The sequence below is a fragment of the Aphis gossypii genome, chromosome 1 (assembly GCF_020184175.1).
Source record: "Aphis gossypii isolate Hap1 chromosome 1, ASM2018417v2, whole genome shotgun sequence".
NCBI lineage: Eukaryota > Metazoa > Arthropoda > Insecta > Hemiptera > Aphididae > Aphis > Aphis gossypii.
Genome location: NC_065530.1, coordinates 27,797,807 through 27,812,948, shown reverse-complemented (window position 1 = coordinate 27,812,948; position 15,142 = coordinate 27,797,807). Strand labels below are relative to the sequence as shown.

The 15,142-nt window shown below is 30.1% G+C and overlaps 3 protein-coding genes across 5 annotated transcripts in view; all 3 read left to right on the top strand.

Moving 5' to 3' along the window:
* The first annotated feature begins 2,432 nt into the window (after positions 1 to 2,432).
* On the top strand, positions 2,433 to 8,717 carry LOC114123137 (transforming acidic coiled-coil-containing protein 1-like). 2 transcript variants are annotated; one of them, XM_027986004.2, is made up of 12 exons: positions 2,433 to 2,554; positions 2,622 to 2,776; positions 3,682 to 3,748; positions 3,818 to 4,359; positions 4,684 to 4,744; positions 5,046 to 5,208; positions 5,534 to 5,621; positions 5,714 to 5,803; positions 6,017 to 6,141; positions 6,227 to 6,388; positions 7,231 to 7,380; positions 7,453 to 8,717. In XM_027986004.2, the coding sequence occupies exons 2-12, from the start codon at positions 2,753 to 2,755 to the stop codon at positions 7,637 to 7,639; spliced, it is 1,659 nt and encodes a 552-aa protein (XP_027841805.1). In that variant the 5' UTR covers positions 2,433 to 2,554; positions 2,622 to 2,752; the 3' UTR covers positions 7,640 to 8,717. The 2 variants fall into 2 exon arrangements, with proteins under 2 accessions (XP_027841805.1, XP_027841804.1); XM_027986003.2 differs by having other exon boundaries at positions 2,455 to 2,776.
* A 611-nt stretch (positions 8,718 to 9,328) lies between these two features.
* Positions 9,329 to 11,368, top strand: LOC126552724 (glycerate kinase). The gene has a single exon (XM_050207524.1). It carries the CDS (start codon positions 9,787 to 9,789, stop codon positions 11,284 to 11,286), a length of 1,500 nt encoding a protein of 499 aa, XP_050063481.1. The 5' UTR covers positions 9,329 to 9,786; the 3' UTR covers positions 11,287 to 11,368.
* Positions 11,369 to 11,509: 141 nt separating this feature from the next.
* The window catches only part of LOC114123140 (mitochondrial inner membrane protease ATP23 homolog), an 80,546-nt gene continuing 76,913 nt past the window's right edge, over positions 11,510 to 15,142 (top strand). The window contains exons 1-6 of one of the 2 annotated variants that reach the window (XM_050207573.1): positions 11,510 to 11,876; positions 11,962 to 12,169; positions 12,258 to 12,303; positions 13,956 to 14,037; positions 14,105 to 14,329; positions 14,852 to 15,087. In XM_050207573.1, the coding sequence (XP_050063530.1) occupies positions 11,971 to 12,169; positions 12,258 to 12,303; positions 13,956 to 14,037; positions 14,105 to 14,329; positions 14,852 to 15,046 (747 nt within the window). In that variant the 5' untranslated portion in view covers positions 11,510 to 11,876; positions 11,962 to 11,970 and the 3' untranslated portion in view covers positions 15,047 to 15,087. Of the gene's footprint in view, positions 11,877 to 11,961; positions 12,170 to 12,257; positions 12,304 to 13,955; positions 14,038 to 14,104; positions 14,330 to 14,851; position 15,142 lie in introns of those variants that run through there. The other variant, XM_027986012.2, reaches the window with a different exon arrangement.

Here is a 15,142-nt window from a genome sequence, read left to right as displayed (position 1 = left end):
GGTGGTACCTAAGCTATTACGTTTGTTCTTTGCTATTACTGAGTAGAGCTAGAAATGTAGTATTTTTAGTTTTACAATATGTATTTTTCATACATTTATATTATGATTTTTTTAAGACAATTTTTGTAGAAAATATTTTAATCTTTAACTTGAAGAATGGTTATATAATAGAACATTTTATTTTTTTTAATAATTAAGATTTAGGAAATTTTATTAAAAATAGTAGAAAAATTTAAATTTTTTATTGACATTAAAAACGTAATAACTAGGTGTAGCAGTTTCTTAAAAAAAAATGTATATCATTATTGTTATTTATTAAAGAATACTTAACCATAATATACGGATATGAAATTGTTACCATATCAATATATCATTTTAGTTCTTTTAAAAGTATTAAATATATTAATAGACATTTTATTTAGGTATGTACATTTTTGAAAAGTTTAACAATTTATTACAAGGTTACTCTTATCCATAATTTGGTTACGACCCAAAATGTATAGAAACGTTGGATTACAGTCTGCAAAAACTTTTAAAAAGTACCAAAACCTAAAAGTAAATTTTTTCGATTGCAAATTAGTTTACTGCAATACTTCACCAGTGTTGCAGTGCAGCGTAACACAAGTTAATACATTCGTTTATAATATATAGGACATATAGGTATTAACTTATTTAGGTTAATACCTATATGTCCTATAATAGTATGAATATATTTTTCTTTAAATAGGTATAACTGTATTAGTCATACCTATAATAATAACTAAATTACCATAATAATAAATAAATATATAATGACAAGGTAGTAGAGATTTCCCATCTTTTTTACAGTGAGCTAAATCTGAGATTGTAAATCATCTATTTTTTTAAAAGTTATTTAATTAGAAATTAATTAATTAAAAACAATAGAAACTATATAATACTATATTATTTTCAAAACAACATTAATTAACTTTACGTGCCGTGGGTTGGAAACCCCTGCTGTAGAGTCTATATACTCAATCATAATTACAAATAATAATAACTGTGAATGGGAGAAGTCACTTTTCATTGTATATATAGGTATAGGTACTTACAGTTACAAAAGGTGCGTTGAGTATGTGTAAGTTTCGAGTCAACGAATGTATGTATTAGGAACACTATTTTGAACAAACACACACATAAGTCATCAGCTTATATAATTCATAAAATATTAAAATCATAATTATGAAGAATTTGGTCAAAATTTGAAATTCATTTAAGTCCTTGTACCTATATATATATTATATAAAAATGGTGTTATTACGCAAAACTTTTGATTTTAATTCTTATAAAAAATAAAACAGAATATGAGAAATACGGTGTTTACTAGTTGCGGTCAAAATCAAAAATTACGTACTAGTTGCGGTCACCCTTCAAAAAGGTTAGATACTGGTTGGGGTCACTCAATAAAAAAATTTATGGAAGACGAACATTCAGCCAATAATGCATATAAAATATATAATATATATATTTTCATATTTTAAAAATGGAAATATTAATTATTAAATTCCAAATCTCTAGCTATATCTCTATGGTTTGTTTTTGAATTACAACAACCAAACCAAATTGTATTTTCAGAAACCGGTTTAGCATAAATATTCCCTATTTTAATTTTATTGTTTTACTATTACCTCTATAGCATAAAGTATAGATCCTTTTTGACTTTTGTTAACTAAAACCTCTTTTGAAGTTGTATACTTGTGTATATCGTAGAATGTTTTTCTTCAAGCACAATAAAAAAATTTAATTTAAAAAGGCGCATCATTAATAAAGTAATATAATGTATACATAGGTCATAGGAAATAGGAATACATTCATCACAGCGTTGAGATTCTAAAATAAAATAAAAATCTTTATTATTCGTATTAATAAAATTATTGGTTTTTCTGAAATTAAAATGTTTTTTTAAACAGCTGTATATATTATTATTAAATAGTCATTGGTATCATTGGACCACGGACGGTACGAATTTTATGAACGATCAAATCTTGCAATTTGGTGACCGATCATTGCATATTATGTAGTTACCTATTTATTAGCGTCTTGGTCTTAATAAGAACATAATAATATGGGAGTACCTATATTATAGGTATAATTTAATGTCATTTTTATGTTTTTCCGATATTAACGGTGTTCCGCCATTGCAGAAGCACAATTAAAATTGTACATATATTAAAACTACATAACAATATTGTTATCAAAAAAAAAAATTAGGTAGTACTGTAAATGTAGTGAGTAGCTAAAAAATGTAATACTATTTTCTTTATTTTACCATTGTCCATTGTACATAATACATATTTTTATATTTATTACCAGCACTTACCAGGCTATTGTTCTGTATCCATACGGTAACCTGGGTGTGCGTTCGGTTTAAACCACGATGTTACCTAACGGTTCTATGTGGTTCTACTGATACGTTCGTTGATAACGTTTGGTCAACTTTCATCGTCTACAAGTCAACAACTACACTCTTAGCGTAATCGCTTCTGTATTTGTCCGAGTTCTGCTACACTGCGCACTACGACAACACTCTACAGTTTGTACTTTTTATCATCACAGTAACAATAATATTATACTATATTGCGGATCGGCCCCGTTATTAGGTTTTGTGACAGTGTCACAGTGAGAATTTCGTAGTTGAATGTCAATCGCTTCTCGCATCTCGTTGGGCGAATAATAATTTTCAATTTCAGAAATTCAGAAATTCACTACTACCGTGACTACAAGGAATGATATGATGCTTGACCAAGAAAATCAGGTAAATTATTGTTATTAATCTCGCTTACTTATATCTGTTGCCATTATATGTTGTTTTTGTTAAATGCTGCGACGCCAAATAGGGCTAGGATTATATCAACTCCGGTCTCAAAAGGTAAGGTTAAGGAGAAATTGTATTACAGCTGTAATATTGCAAAGCTTATAAAAAAATATATATGTTTATATAGCACCTTTTAATTATAATAATATTATGTTTACAATGTACTCGAAATGGTGTCGGGTCAGACTTGGCTATTTGTTGATAAAACTTAAGGCTGTACTAGTGCTTTCTACCTAAACAATGAATGTTTCCCATACAGTTTGTTGTTTACAAAGTCAAATATTATATTGCCATCTATAAACTTACATTTTGTGAATAAGATAAATATATTTATAAAAAAACCCCATGAAGGTATATAGTAATGATGTGGCAAAGATATTCCATACCTGTCCTACTTGCTCATGTAGGCGGATACACCTTTTTATTATTATTATTATTATAATAATTTCTTAAAGAAAACATTATTAGTCTATTAAAAATTCATAGATTTTTCATTTACCAAGTAAGATATCATTTAACAGAATTGTAAAATGTATTTATTGAACACTACTATTAGTATTTAAGTTGTATAATATATACAATGTAATGTACCTACTATTACACATTAAAATCACTAAAATTATATAAAAAAAAAAAAAAACATTGTATGGCTACAACTGAATGATTTTGAACAACAATAGCTTTTATATTTCAATTATTGTTTGAAGTAAAGTTTTCTTTCTTTTAGCAACTTTCATAAGATTGTAATGAAATGTAATAATTTGTAATTATGTGTGTTGTAGTTGTGCTATGTTATAGAAGTAAATAATATATGATGTAATAATAATTGTATTCATTTATTGCAGCCTAATCTTCCAAATGGAACAGAATCGTCAAACAGTTCATTTCAAGACAAGACAGTCGTAAAAAATGGTTAAAATTATAATTTTTAGTTACTCTACCTTTTACTAACAAATATTAATACAAAAAAATATATTATAGATGGTTCAGACAACATTTTCAGTAGTCATGATGAATATTTAGGTGATGTGTCATTGAATGGTTTCAACGTTTCTCAGCTCACAAATAAATTAGAACGTTTAGCTTTAGCTACTCCACAAGTATCAAAGATCAGACCTGATAGTACAGTGTTTGAAGAAGATTTCGATCTAAAAGAACGTCCAGATTCAGCTGATTCAGATAGCGGTAGGCCTGTAACATCAAATGACAGTTCTATTTACAGGTCATTTGTTACAGATTCTGTTGAAAATCAACAGTTGGATAGTTTAGACTTTTCATCGACTATATGCAACGAAGATATTAATGACTCTGGTGGTAATATTGAATCAATACATGAGCATTTAACTTCAGTGAATTTGGATTTAGTTGGCTCTGATTTTGAAGATTCTTCGCATAATTTACATTCTTTTTCAAATAAATCATCAGAGGAAATATCACACCAATTAAATCCAGACTTTAACAATTCAGTACAGACACAAAATATTTTGCTAATGGATGGTTTAGAATCAGAAAATAAATTTCAGGTATGGTTTTTGATAAGTATACAATTTTAGCAATAAAAAGTAATAATATGCAAAGTACAATGTATAAAATACTCATTCAATCTTCTTTAAGCCAGAAAGAATCATTAAAATCTGTTGACACAAGTATTATTATATTCAATATTGCTAAATATTCTGAATAATGTCCATTCAATTTGTTATTTAACTTCTATGATAAGAATAACAAGTACAATAAATGCCAAAACTATTTATAAATTATTGCATATACATTTAAATGTCAATATTCTTCAAGTCTTCATATGATTATGTGCTAAACTAAATATTATTATTATTTTTATTTTTTAGTCAAATATTTTTGAAAGTGAAATCAAAAATTCTAGTGAAGCAGGGCCTGTAATAGCTGAAGGTAATTGTACTTAATGTTAATGTTATTACTTATTATGTTCAGATAACTTTTTAACTTGATATTAATAGGTAATTTGGTTAATATAAGTTACTCCATTAGATTTAATATTATATCAAGTAATTTTAGTTGACAATTTAAACTATTTAGATAAGATTTATGGAAATCAAAGTTGAATACTTATTTCTACAAAATAATGTTTTCATATAAGAATAAAAATAAATCATAGCATTTAGAGGGATATTGTACAATATTCTAATGATGCATGAATGTTGTAGTTAGTAATTTATTTTTTTGATTATAGGTTTCAGTTCATCAGCTGGGTACAATTTTGATAATCTAGAAGCTCTCGAATCCGTGAGATCGTTGAATGAAGAAGATATTAGAAGGTTAACTATTTCCAGAAAATCTTTATATGTTGCGTTTGATCCTATAGTGAAAAAATCAAACGAGGAGTCTAATTCTCGGTAAGTAAACATGTCTTAATTTTGTATTGATTATTATTCTATTATCTTAATTAGTTATGGTGGTACAAAGATTTCTATTCTATTACATATTATTATATATCTCTTTATTTTTAGTGATATTTATAAATTTTTAATGTCTCATAAAAACATGTCTATTACGATGAATTATTCTTACTATTTAGTACAATCCAAAACTAATGTAGATTACTGACTATTTTTATAAATTTAAAAATATATTTTTCTAATTAATATCTAGTTTACTTTTAATTAAAAATGACTTAATACTAACATTGATTAATTATGTTTTTATATTTTTATCATTCAGGAAAGAAGCAGTTGAAAATTCACTAGTTACAGATAAAACAGTACTGACTAGTTCTCCACAATCTAGTGGATCAAATAAATCCCTGAATGTATGCAATCTTAGTTCAAATAAACAATATTTTTGTGATAAATTAATAATTATTAGTTAGTCTCATATGTATATATAATTTTAAATTTTCAGATTTCAGATAACAAAATGAATCAATCTATTACCAAAGATGAAAAAATCAGTAACAGTCCCAAAACTAATGATAGAGAAAAAATTTACCAAGTATGTATGATTTTATATATATTTATATTTTATTTAAACCAATAACTTACTAGTTACTATTATTTATACAATTTTATTTTATTATATTTTATAAAAGAAATTATAATCCATCCAACAATTTTAAGTTTCACTCACATATTGTACAGAATCTTGTAAAAATTCATCTATCATTATTGCTAATATAATTACTATTACTTATTTGTTTGTGTAAAGGATAAAATAGAAAAGTTGGAATGTGAAATCAAAAACCTAAGAAATGAATGTATTGCTGACAAAGAAAAAATTAAAAATTTGACCAACTCGTTGATAACAGTAACTAAAAGCAAAGATCAATTAAGGTACATGTAATTTTAAAATATTATGCTTTTTTCAATTATGTAATGATGTTTGTTTGATTTGACTAATTTATGTATTTATGTGTAGTACTGTGATTGGAGAATATGAAAAAACTATTTCTGACATGGTCTCTAAAAAAGAAGATGTACATAAAGAATACGAAGCACGAATTGCATATATTGAAGAAGAAAGAGCAAAAATGGAACGTCATCTGCAAAATTCAGAAATGGCATTCAATGATGTTCACGAGTAAGGTTTATTTGCTTTAAAGTTTTTAACTACATATTGTCAAGATATGCATTTTTGCTAATCTATGTTTAATTATTGAGGTTAGAATTAAGTACTCAAATAATAACATTTTGATACATTATCATTTTTTCTGGTTCTTTAAAATGTAGGTTTGTAATTGAAAAATAAGTTTTAAGTATTGTATTACCTTTTGTGGTATACATTTTTTTATGCTTTTTTTTTAATAAATTTAAATTTTAAATATTTTTTTTTCTATTATAAATAATATATTATTTAATATTATGGCTGAGATTTTTATGTTATATCTTTAAAATTATTTTTAAAGATTGAATCAAGGTTAATAAATGTCATCATATATTAGGTACCCTTTTTAACATAACACTGCATATTATCATGTATACTAGTTGCTGTTAGTTTAGTAGTTCATGATATAAAATTTAATTTTTAATTATTATTTTAGATTGAGCATAATTAAAACAAAACAAAAATAAATGTCTATAATCCAAGAAATATATTTCATGCACATTTTAGTTATCCTGTTATACATAAAAATGGTTTAAAGCTGTTTGTGAGCTAAAACATGTAATTTTTAATTGTTAAATTGATACAGGTAGCTGATACTTGATAATGTTTGACAAGTGTATGGTATAACAATTGGAGATATTTTAAATAATCATCTAAAATTCCAGTCCTAATTAAATGATTAATATAAAATCTTATGTATTATTTGTTTTAATTTATTTTATGACTTTATTAAATCAAATTTACAATTAAAAACCATTTTTTACATAAGCACAATTTTTTTTTTTATTTGACATAAAAATTGTATTTTTTATTTACAGAAAGTATAATTCTTCGAAGCAAGTAATAGAAGCCATGAAAGAAAATGAAACAAAATATAAAAACTGTATTAAAGAATTTGAAGAATCTCTTAAAAAATACGAAGACAAATACATGAGGTTAAAAATACACGCCACTGAACAAATGAATAAGTAATAATATATATACGTTATTAAAGTTATTGTCATTTTTAACTAATTTTATCATTTGTATTTTTTTTTTAGAGCCACCGAGGAAATAAATGATAAGGAAAGATCGTTTGAAGCAGAAACTTCAAAAATGAGAATAATGAACAAACGCTTGGAGGTGAAAGTAAGATCATTACAAGAGTCTTTAGATAGAAAAGATGTGGAAAACGCTGAGCTAACCAACCTTTGCGATGAACTCATTGGAAAACTGGATAGAAAATAAAATATATTAGTTGCATGAATATGCAGTTTTTTTAGATCTATTTATTAATATGTACACTTATAATATTACTTGAATTATTATTTACACTATGTTATGTTAATGAAAGTAAATAAATTTATACATGATAAATGTATAAATATATATATATATATATATATATATATATAACTATACAAGCAAAGCATAGATCCCATACTAAACTATTGATTACAATTAATTATAATTTTACATGTTATGTACCTGTTAAATGTAAATTTCAAATATATTATTTATTATTATTACATCTTTTAACTTATGATTTTTGAGGTTGAAGAATTTTCAATTATGTACAGAATAATTTGGGTGATAATAATCTATCTATTTAATTTGGATTAGGAAATGGATTTTTTTTTTTTTATAAGTATTGTATAATACATTTTTTTAAATATTATTTTATTGTAATTTCTCTGTCAACATTATAATTGTATGGTTATGTTGTAAAAAGGCGATCATTATCATTTATAGTTTAGCTATAAAATAAGTAAATGATTAAAATAACTAAGGATGGTTTTATGTTTGTTATACCACTTATATCTATCATATCCCAAGTATCTGTAATTCTCTACTTATTTGAATTGTTATAATTTTTAAACATTTTGAAGATGAGCTATTTTAATCGATGAGTTTATATAAAATCAAGTGTCTTGAAATTAAAAAATATAAATTTATTTTTAAATTTGTTAAACATAACATGCTTTCTAATTTTTTTTAAAATTATTTATAACTTGTACTAATTTTGCTTACTCTAAGCGTTACTCTAATTATTATAATTTGTTTTTTTCTAATTTTACTATTACCTTATTATTTTTAACCAATCTTATTGTTAAACATATTTTTAACCCTTATACTATTCCATCCTAATATATGTAATGATTTTTGTTTTTGAATGTATTGCAGCAATCTTATGCCGTTGTATTTTTTTTTTTAAGAAATAATACAAAACCAACGCACATTTTAGTTGCAATTGTTTATTTTTTTTAACATTGTACTATGTAAATATATGTAGTCAAATAAATGATAACATTTTATTATAAATCAATTCAAGCCAAATACTTAGTGAGAATCTACATTTTTCACCATTGATTTCATGTTGAAGAAGAATGGTTAAATTTTAACAACTATTATGTTTATAATATTGTTTATTGTTGTTGAATTAATTTGTATTTATTTATTGGGATGTCTTATAATTACTGTTTTGTTTTGAATGTAAATCACACTATTAATTGAACATTATTATAATCATCTAATGCCTTAAGTTAAACAATGAGGAAGATACTTCTTTTTAAAATCATTTTAGTGAACCCTTTCAATTTTGGGTTAATCAATAACACGATTACATCATCAAGTGTTCATATTTTGTTGTTTTGCATCCTTCAAATTTCCAATACAAGCACTAATATTATGTTGAACATGGAATCTTTGACAAAAAAAAGGTGAACTATTGTAATTTAATTTTCGTACCTATAATTCGTCTTATAAATTGCCAAAATAGATACATCAATGGTCATAACCATTTATACGCTTAAACGATTCAGTAAACATGAGTAAGTATACATCATAATTTATTATCGTAATCAAACTAATTATAATTTTTTGAAATAGGCGCATGGCCGTTCGTTTGTACAGCAAATAAATAAGGGTTTTAAAATCTCAGTGGGCTGGCGCCGGGCAGAATTAATCGATCGCACTCGAATAATTCGGTGTGTGTGAACTTATACTTCAGAAGCACCTATAGATTATTGTTGAGAACGTTGGATAAAAAAACGCACTCAAACGACCAGTTAACTTCGGTCGTTCGTGCCGTGAAGAACTAAAAAACAGCTTTTGTGTCATCGTACGCATGACGCATGTCAAACTTTCGCGCTCAGAATTTGAATCGTAGCAACATGTCATGGCATATTATAACGGTTCGAACGAATTCTATCGACGATCGTTTTTTGATAACGACGTACGCAACAATTATTGTTCGCGAGAACTACAATAATATTATCGTTATTTATCACACTACATAACGAGTGCGACGAGCACAGGACAGATTTAAGTTTGATTCGTTCCGACACGGCCGGTGAACTTAGCGTACCATTCCGTTTTGTCAGGACTGCGGGCAAATGAGCGGTTTGGACGAGGCGGATCGTTCGAAGGACATGAAGAAATACGCGGTGAAGGTTTTCCAGGAATGCGTGAGAGCGGTGTCGCCCAGGACGATCGTCAGGAACGCGGTGAGATTCGACTCGAGCAACCTGTACGTGAACGGAGCGGCGTACCGCGTGCCGGGCGACGTTTACGCCATCGGTTTCGGCAAAGCGGTGCTGGACATGGCCCTGGAGGTGGAGAGCGCGCTGGGCGACCGTCTCAAGGAGGCCGTGGTCAGCGTGCCGGTCGGCACCCGTCGGCCGCCGCCGTCGTCGTCCAGGGTGTGCGTCCTGGAGGCGGCCACGAACAACGCGCCCGACGCGCGGTCCGTGGCCAACACCGAGCGCATGGTGGCCGGCACGGCGTCCCGGCTGGCCGCCGGCGACCTGCTCGTCGTGCTCGTGTCGGGCGGCGGTTCGGCGCTGCTGTGCTCGCCGACCGTGCCGCTCCCGGACAAGGTCCTGGCCACCCGGCTGCTGTCCGCGGCCGGCGCGTCCATCGAACAGCTGAACGCCGTGCGCAAGGCGCTGTCCCGGGTCAAGGGCGGCCGGCTGATCGAGTGGGTGCGGCCCGACTGTCCGGTGGTTGCGCTCGTCCTGTCCGACGTGGTGGGCGACCCGCTGACGGCCATCGCCAGCGGGCCGACCGTGCCCAACGACGATCCGGACGGGCTGCCCCTGGAGATCGTCGACCGCTTCGGGTTGCGCGACGCCATGCCCGCGACCGTGGTCGAAGCTCTGCTCGGTAACGAGTCGTTCGCCGGTGGCGGCGCGCTGTTCGACAGGGTGCACAATCACGTGATCGGTAACAACGCGGTGGCGCTCGCGGCGGGCGTCCGGTACGCCGGCCGAGACTTCAAAACGGTACTGCTGACCGACCGACTCTGCGGCGACGTCGCGCTGGTGTCCGCCTTCTATGCGGATCTCGTGGAGTACGTGTGCCACTTGTACGCTGACGGGCCGGCGGCCGACGACGTCGAACGCAAAAGTCGACTGAAGACGGCGTCGACGTCGATAGTCGGCGGCGGCGGCGTGGACGTCGAGAACCTCGCCCGGAGCGCGGTCAAAGCGTCGTCCGAAGGCCGGGGCCTGTGCGTGCTGAGCGGCGGCGAGCCCACGGTCGTGGTCCGGGGCGCCGGCCTGGGCGGCAGGAACCAGGAGCTGGCGCTCAGGGTGGCCGTGGACTTGGCCCGGCTGCGGCGGCGGCCGGACGTCCGGTTCGACGTGATGTTCTTCAGCGGCGGCACGGACGGCATTGACGGCCCGACGGACGCGTGCGGCGCCTTCGGTTACCCGGCGCTGGTGGACGCGGCGCTGTCCCGCGGGATGGACCCGTCCCGGTACGTGGACGACAACGACAGCTACGGATTTTACTCGTCGCTGGACGCCGACGGTGGCGATCTGCTGAAAATCGGTCACACCGGCACGAACGTGATGGACGTGCACGTTTTGATCGTCCAGCCCAAACGACGATGATCGTTGATGGCAGCAGATTTTGCTTTTTTTGTTTTTTTTTTATGTCGACAAATATTGTTATAATAGGATGATTTTTTTTTTTTAATAATAAAACAATGCTTTTAATGTTTTTAAACCACAGTCGTCGTTAACACCTATGAACCTATAATTTTCTATTATTCTACACTACTAGAAAACAAAAAAATAAAAACATGACATAACGGAGGTGTAAATCACGAACTGCACGATCCGACTATCCGAGATAAACTCGGACAGTCGGACCTCAGTACGTGATTATAATAAACTCGGAGCGGTCTTACAGAATAATACGGTCAGTAAAATCGCTAATATAATAATATTATGTTCTCGATTGTGGACACGAGACGAAAACGATAACTCTTGTCAGATAACGGCTCGGTGTCGGCGTGATAAGAAAATAATCAACAACGAATTACATGTGTTTTAAAAAATTATAACTTAAACCGACAGTAAAAAACTATTTGCTATTAAGGCAGAGCAACAGAATGATTCACGACAATAATCGTTTGGTTTATTAGACGATTTGTTTGTACAATTCGTCTTTGTATTACGATTTAGGGATCGAGTGCTACGTAAGTATACATCATAAAATGGTGGAATATAATTTAATTATTTTCATCGCTAATTTTTCACTTTGAAATTAATGTCGTATGTTAGACAAGACTCATGGCCGAGCCTAAAGAAAACAAAGACCAAACCACCTCACAGTCTTCAGAAAACTATGAAGGATGGGGATTTGATTTATTCCCCGAGAGGAGAGGTACATACAAACCAAATTTAAAAAATATTTTGCTTCAAGGACGTGGAAATGAAAACTTGGAAAGAATCAAATGTGAAAGAAAAGTGGCTTCCTGTTTAAACAAAAGTGAGCTCAGCACATTATGATATATTTATTGAAATACATTAATTGCTACAAAAAATAATTAACTGAATCTATATTCTATATTTAACAGGTCCTTTGGTAAAGATCATGATGGGTGCATTGCGTAGATCTGGTTGGTAAGTTGTTACTTTTTAAGTAAAAGTGTAGTTAAATGTTTCTTAAAATAACCGAGTTCGGTGTCAAACAAAAAATTCAATAAAGTTATTATACATTCTGTCAAAATTGTTGTTATAAAAATTGAGTTAAAAATTTAAATAGGTATGCAATTTTTTCTCTTCAAAGTTTTTAAATAAATATTGAATCCTATTAAAACTATTTAATTTAATAAATATATACTTCACAGTAATTAGCTTATTATTTTTTTTTAATCAATATTTTTGGTAATAAGTTTAAAAATTATTATTAAAAATCTAAATATATTATAATATACAAACCTTGTAAACATTCTACTCAAATGTACTTGTAAAATATACATTTATCATAATAATTTGTTGTTCTATGTTTATCACCAATACAGTCACAAAGTAATTGACTACCCATATTAAGCGAGTAAAATTAAATTTATCTATTTATTAAATAGTTTTAATTACTCATTAAATTGTGCTATTGAATTAGTCATACTATTAATAACTTTCTGATTTAACTGCCTTTAATTAATAATATTGTTGTTGTTTTGAAATAATTTACTTAATAGTTTTTTACATTTACTAGTCTTTTAAACTTTTGTTCTTTATTAAGTACCTACTTACTGCTGTTAGATTATTATTACAGTTTTTATTCACATGTGTTCAAATAATATGTGTAATACTTAACATGTAAACATATATTCAACTATATGACAAAAAAAAGCTACACATTTATTGAGTTGTTTAGAATGTAATAATTTGTTTAAGTTTTTACACACAATGGTTATAAAACAAATTATTTTCAAAATAATCAATCAGATAATATGAAATTTTAAATATTATAATTTATTTTATGATTAAAGCATAAACAATAGAAACTTATTATTGTAAATTATAAGCTTTCAGTGACCAATACCACGGCATAATTTTTGGGCAATGCACTGGGGTAGTCTTCCAAGCTTGTTTATGACCTAATTTTAAAAGTGCTTAATTTATTGTTAACATAGTTTCAGTAATAATGCATGCTTAAAAAAATTGTGTTTAGAGCATGTATAGTAGTCATCTGATATTGTGTTTTTGTTATAAATTTATAATAATTGTTATTAATTAAGACGAGGTCAAGACTATTAAATTAGTAATTAGCTAGTGCACATTAATTAGAATTGTAAATTGAACAGATTTTAAAACATTCTATTGAAAAAATAATTTTCTTTTACATTTTAATGAGTTGAGTAATTTAATTTTAAATCTACTCCTTTTGTATTTGTGAAAAATGTAACAATATAAGATTTTTAAAGTCTATATTTTTAATCGAAATTATTTTAGGTGAATTGTACAAGAATAAATTATCCTAAATTACCTTTTGTTCTACTGCATACAAATTCTATTCTCTATTAAAATTAAAAACCATACTTAGTGGCTGGCTTGTGCACAAGTCCGTCATGTTTTTACACACCAGATATAAAAATGGGTGGTTTGGTAGGGAGAGGTTGACAAACGGGTTTTGTCTTACAAAAACTGATTTAATTAAGAGTATAATCCATAACTTGAATATAATAGGGATAATATAGTTGTGGCAATGTTACGCACTATTGTTGATATTACAATTTGTTAATTATAATTAATTATTTTTATATTTTTAGCGATGTCAACCCATCCCGTCATATTGCTTGTGAACTTTGTGATACAAGTGTCCACGGGGGATATGATCCAGTTATGAATCAAGTATATGATTATTATTATTGTTGTTATTATTATTATTACATTCTTTATTTTCGTTTTGCACAAATAGATTGTTATATGTCAAAACACTGCTGTATCAAAAGGTACTATACAGGGAGTGCTCACACACGAATTCATACACATGTTCGACAATTGTACACGTAAAGTAGACTTCCGGAATATTGAGCATTTAGCTTGTACAGAAATCAGAGCAGCAAATTTGACACATTGTGGTCTTGTATCATCTATTCTTGAAGGGCATTCGTCAATATTTAATTTTAGAAAAAAACATCAAGTAAGAATTTATATCATTACTCAACAGTACAATCTTGATAATCGACATGGGTTGTAGGTGAGCGATAGGCAATATTGTTAATAGTACCACATTTAGTTTTATTGCTTTTGTGAAATGCACAACATTTTATGTTTTTTTTTTTTTTTTTTTTTTGTTTGTTTTCATTAATTTGATTCATCATTATTTATTTTCATGTTATAAAAATATATTGTTTTTTTCCTTTCAAAAATTAAAGTAAATTATTCAGTACTCTTTGTATACGTCATGCCTGATAGTTATTTAGACTAAAAGTTAGCAACAATTATGTACTTAAATATTATAAAATAAGATTCTAAATTAGAAAACAAGATAATTATATGATTATATTATTTATAATATATTAATTTGATAGAATTATAGTTATACAATGTTAACAAGATTGTACTGTCTGTGTAGTTTATATTTATTTTAAACTATATTGTATGTTAGTCTAATATTTTACATTTATAACCTATTATATTATATGTTATTTCTTTTGTTTAGGACTGTGTAAAACATAAAGCCGTTATTTCTGTATTGGCTGTTAGAAATGTCACTTACGAACAAGCAAAAGCAGCAGTCGAGAAAGTATTTGATCGTTGTTATGCAGATTTAGAACCTATCGGAAGAAGAGTTAGAGGAAAATCAGTTGATTTTGAACTTGCATACGCTGAAGCTTTCTTAATGGGCTATGATTAATAGTTATTTATTTGTGTTATTGTGTAGAATAAAAAAAAAAAATATTAGGTGTATAAAAAGATGTATTTGAAAATTAAAACATAAATATTATAGAAG

Coding starts and splice junctions, on each gene's coding strand:
- LOC114123137 (XM_027986004.2), top strand. CDS start 2,753: ATGATGCTTGACCAAGAAAATCAG. Junction 4,745..5,045: donor AGGGCCTGTAATAGCTGAAG/GTAATTGTACTT, acceptor TTTTGATTATAG/GTTTCAGTTCATCAGCTGGG. Junction 5,209..5,533: donor AACGAGGAGTCTAATTCTCG/GTAAGTAAACAT, acceptor TTTATCATTCAG/GAAAGAAGCAGTTGAAAATT.
- LOC126552724 (XM_050207524.1), top strand. CDS start 9,787: ATGAGCGGTTTGGACGAGGCGGATCGTTCGAAGGACATGAAGAAATAC.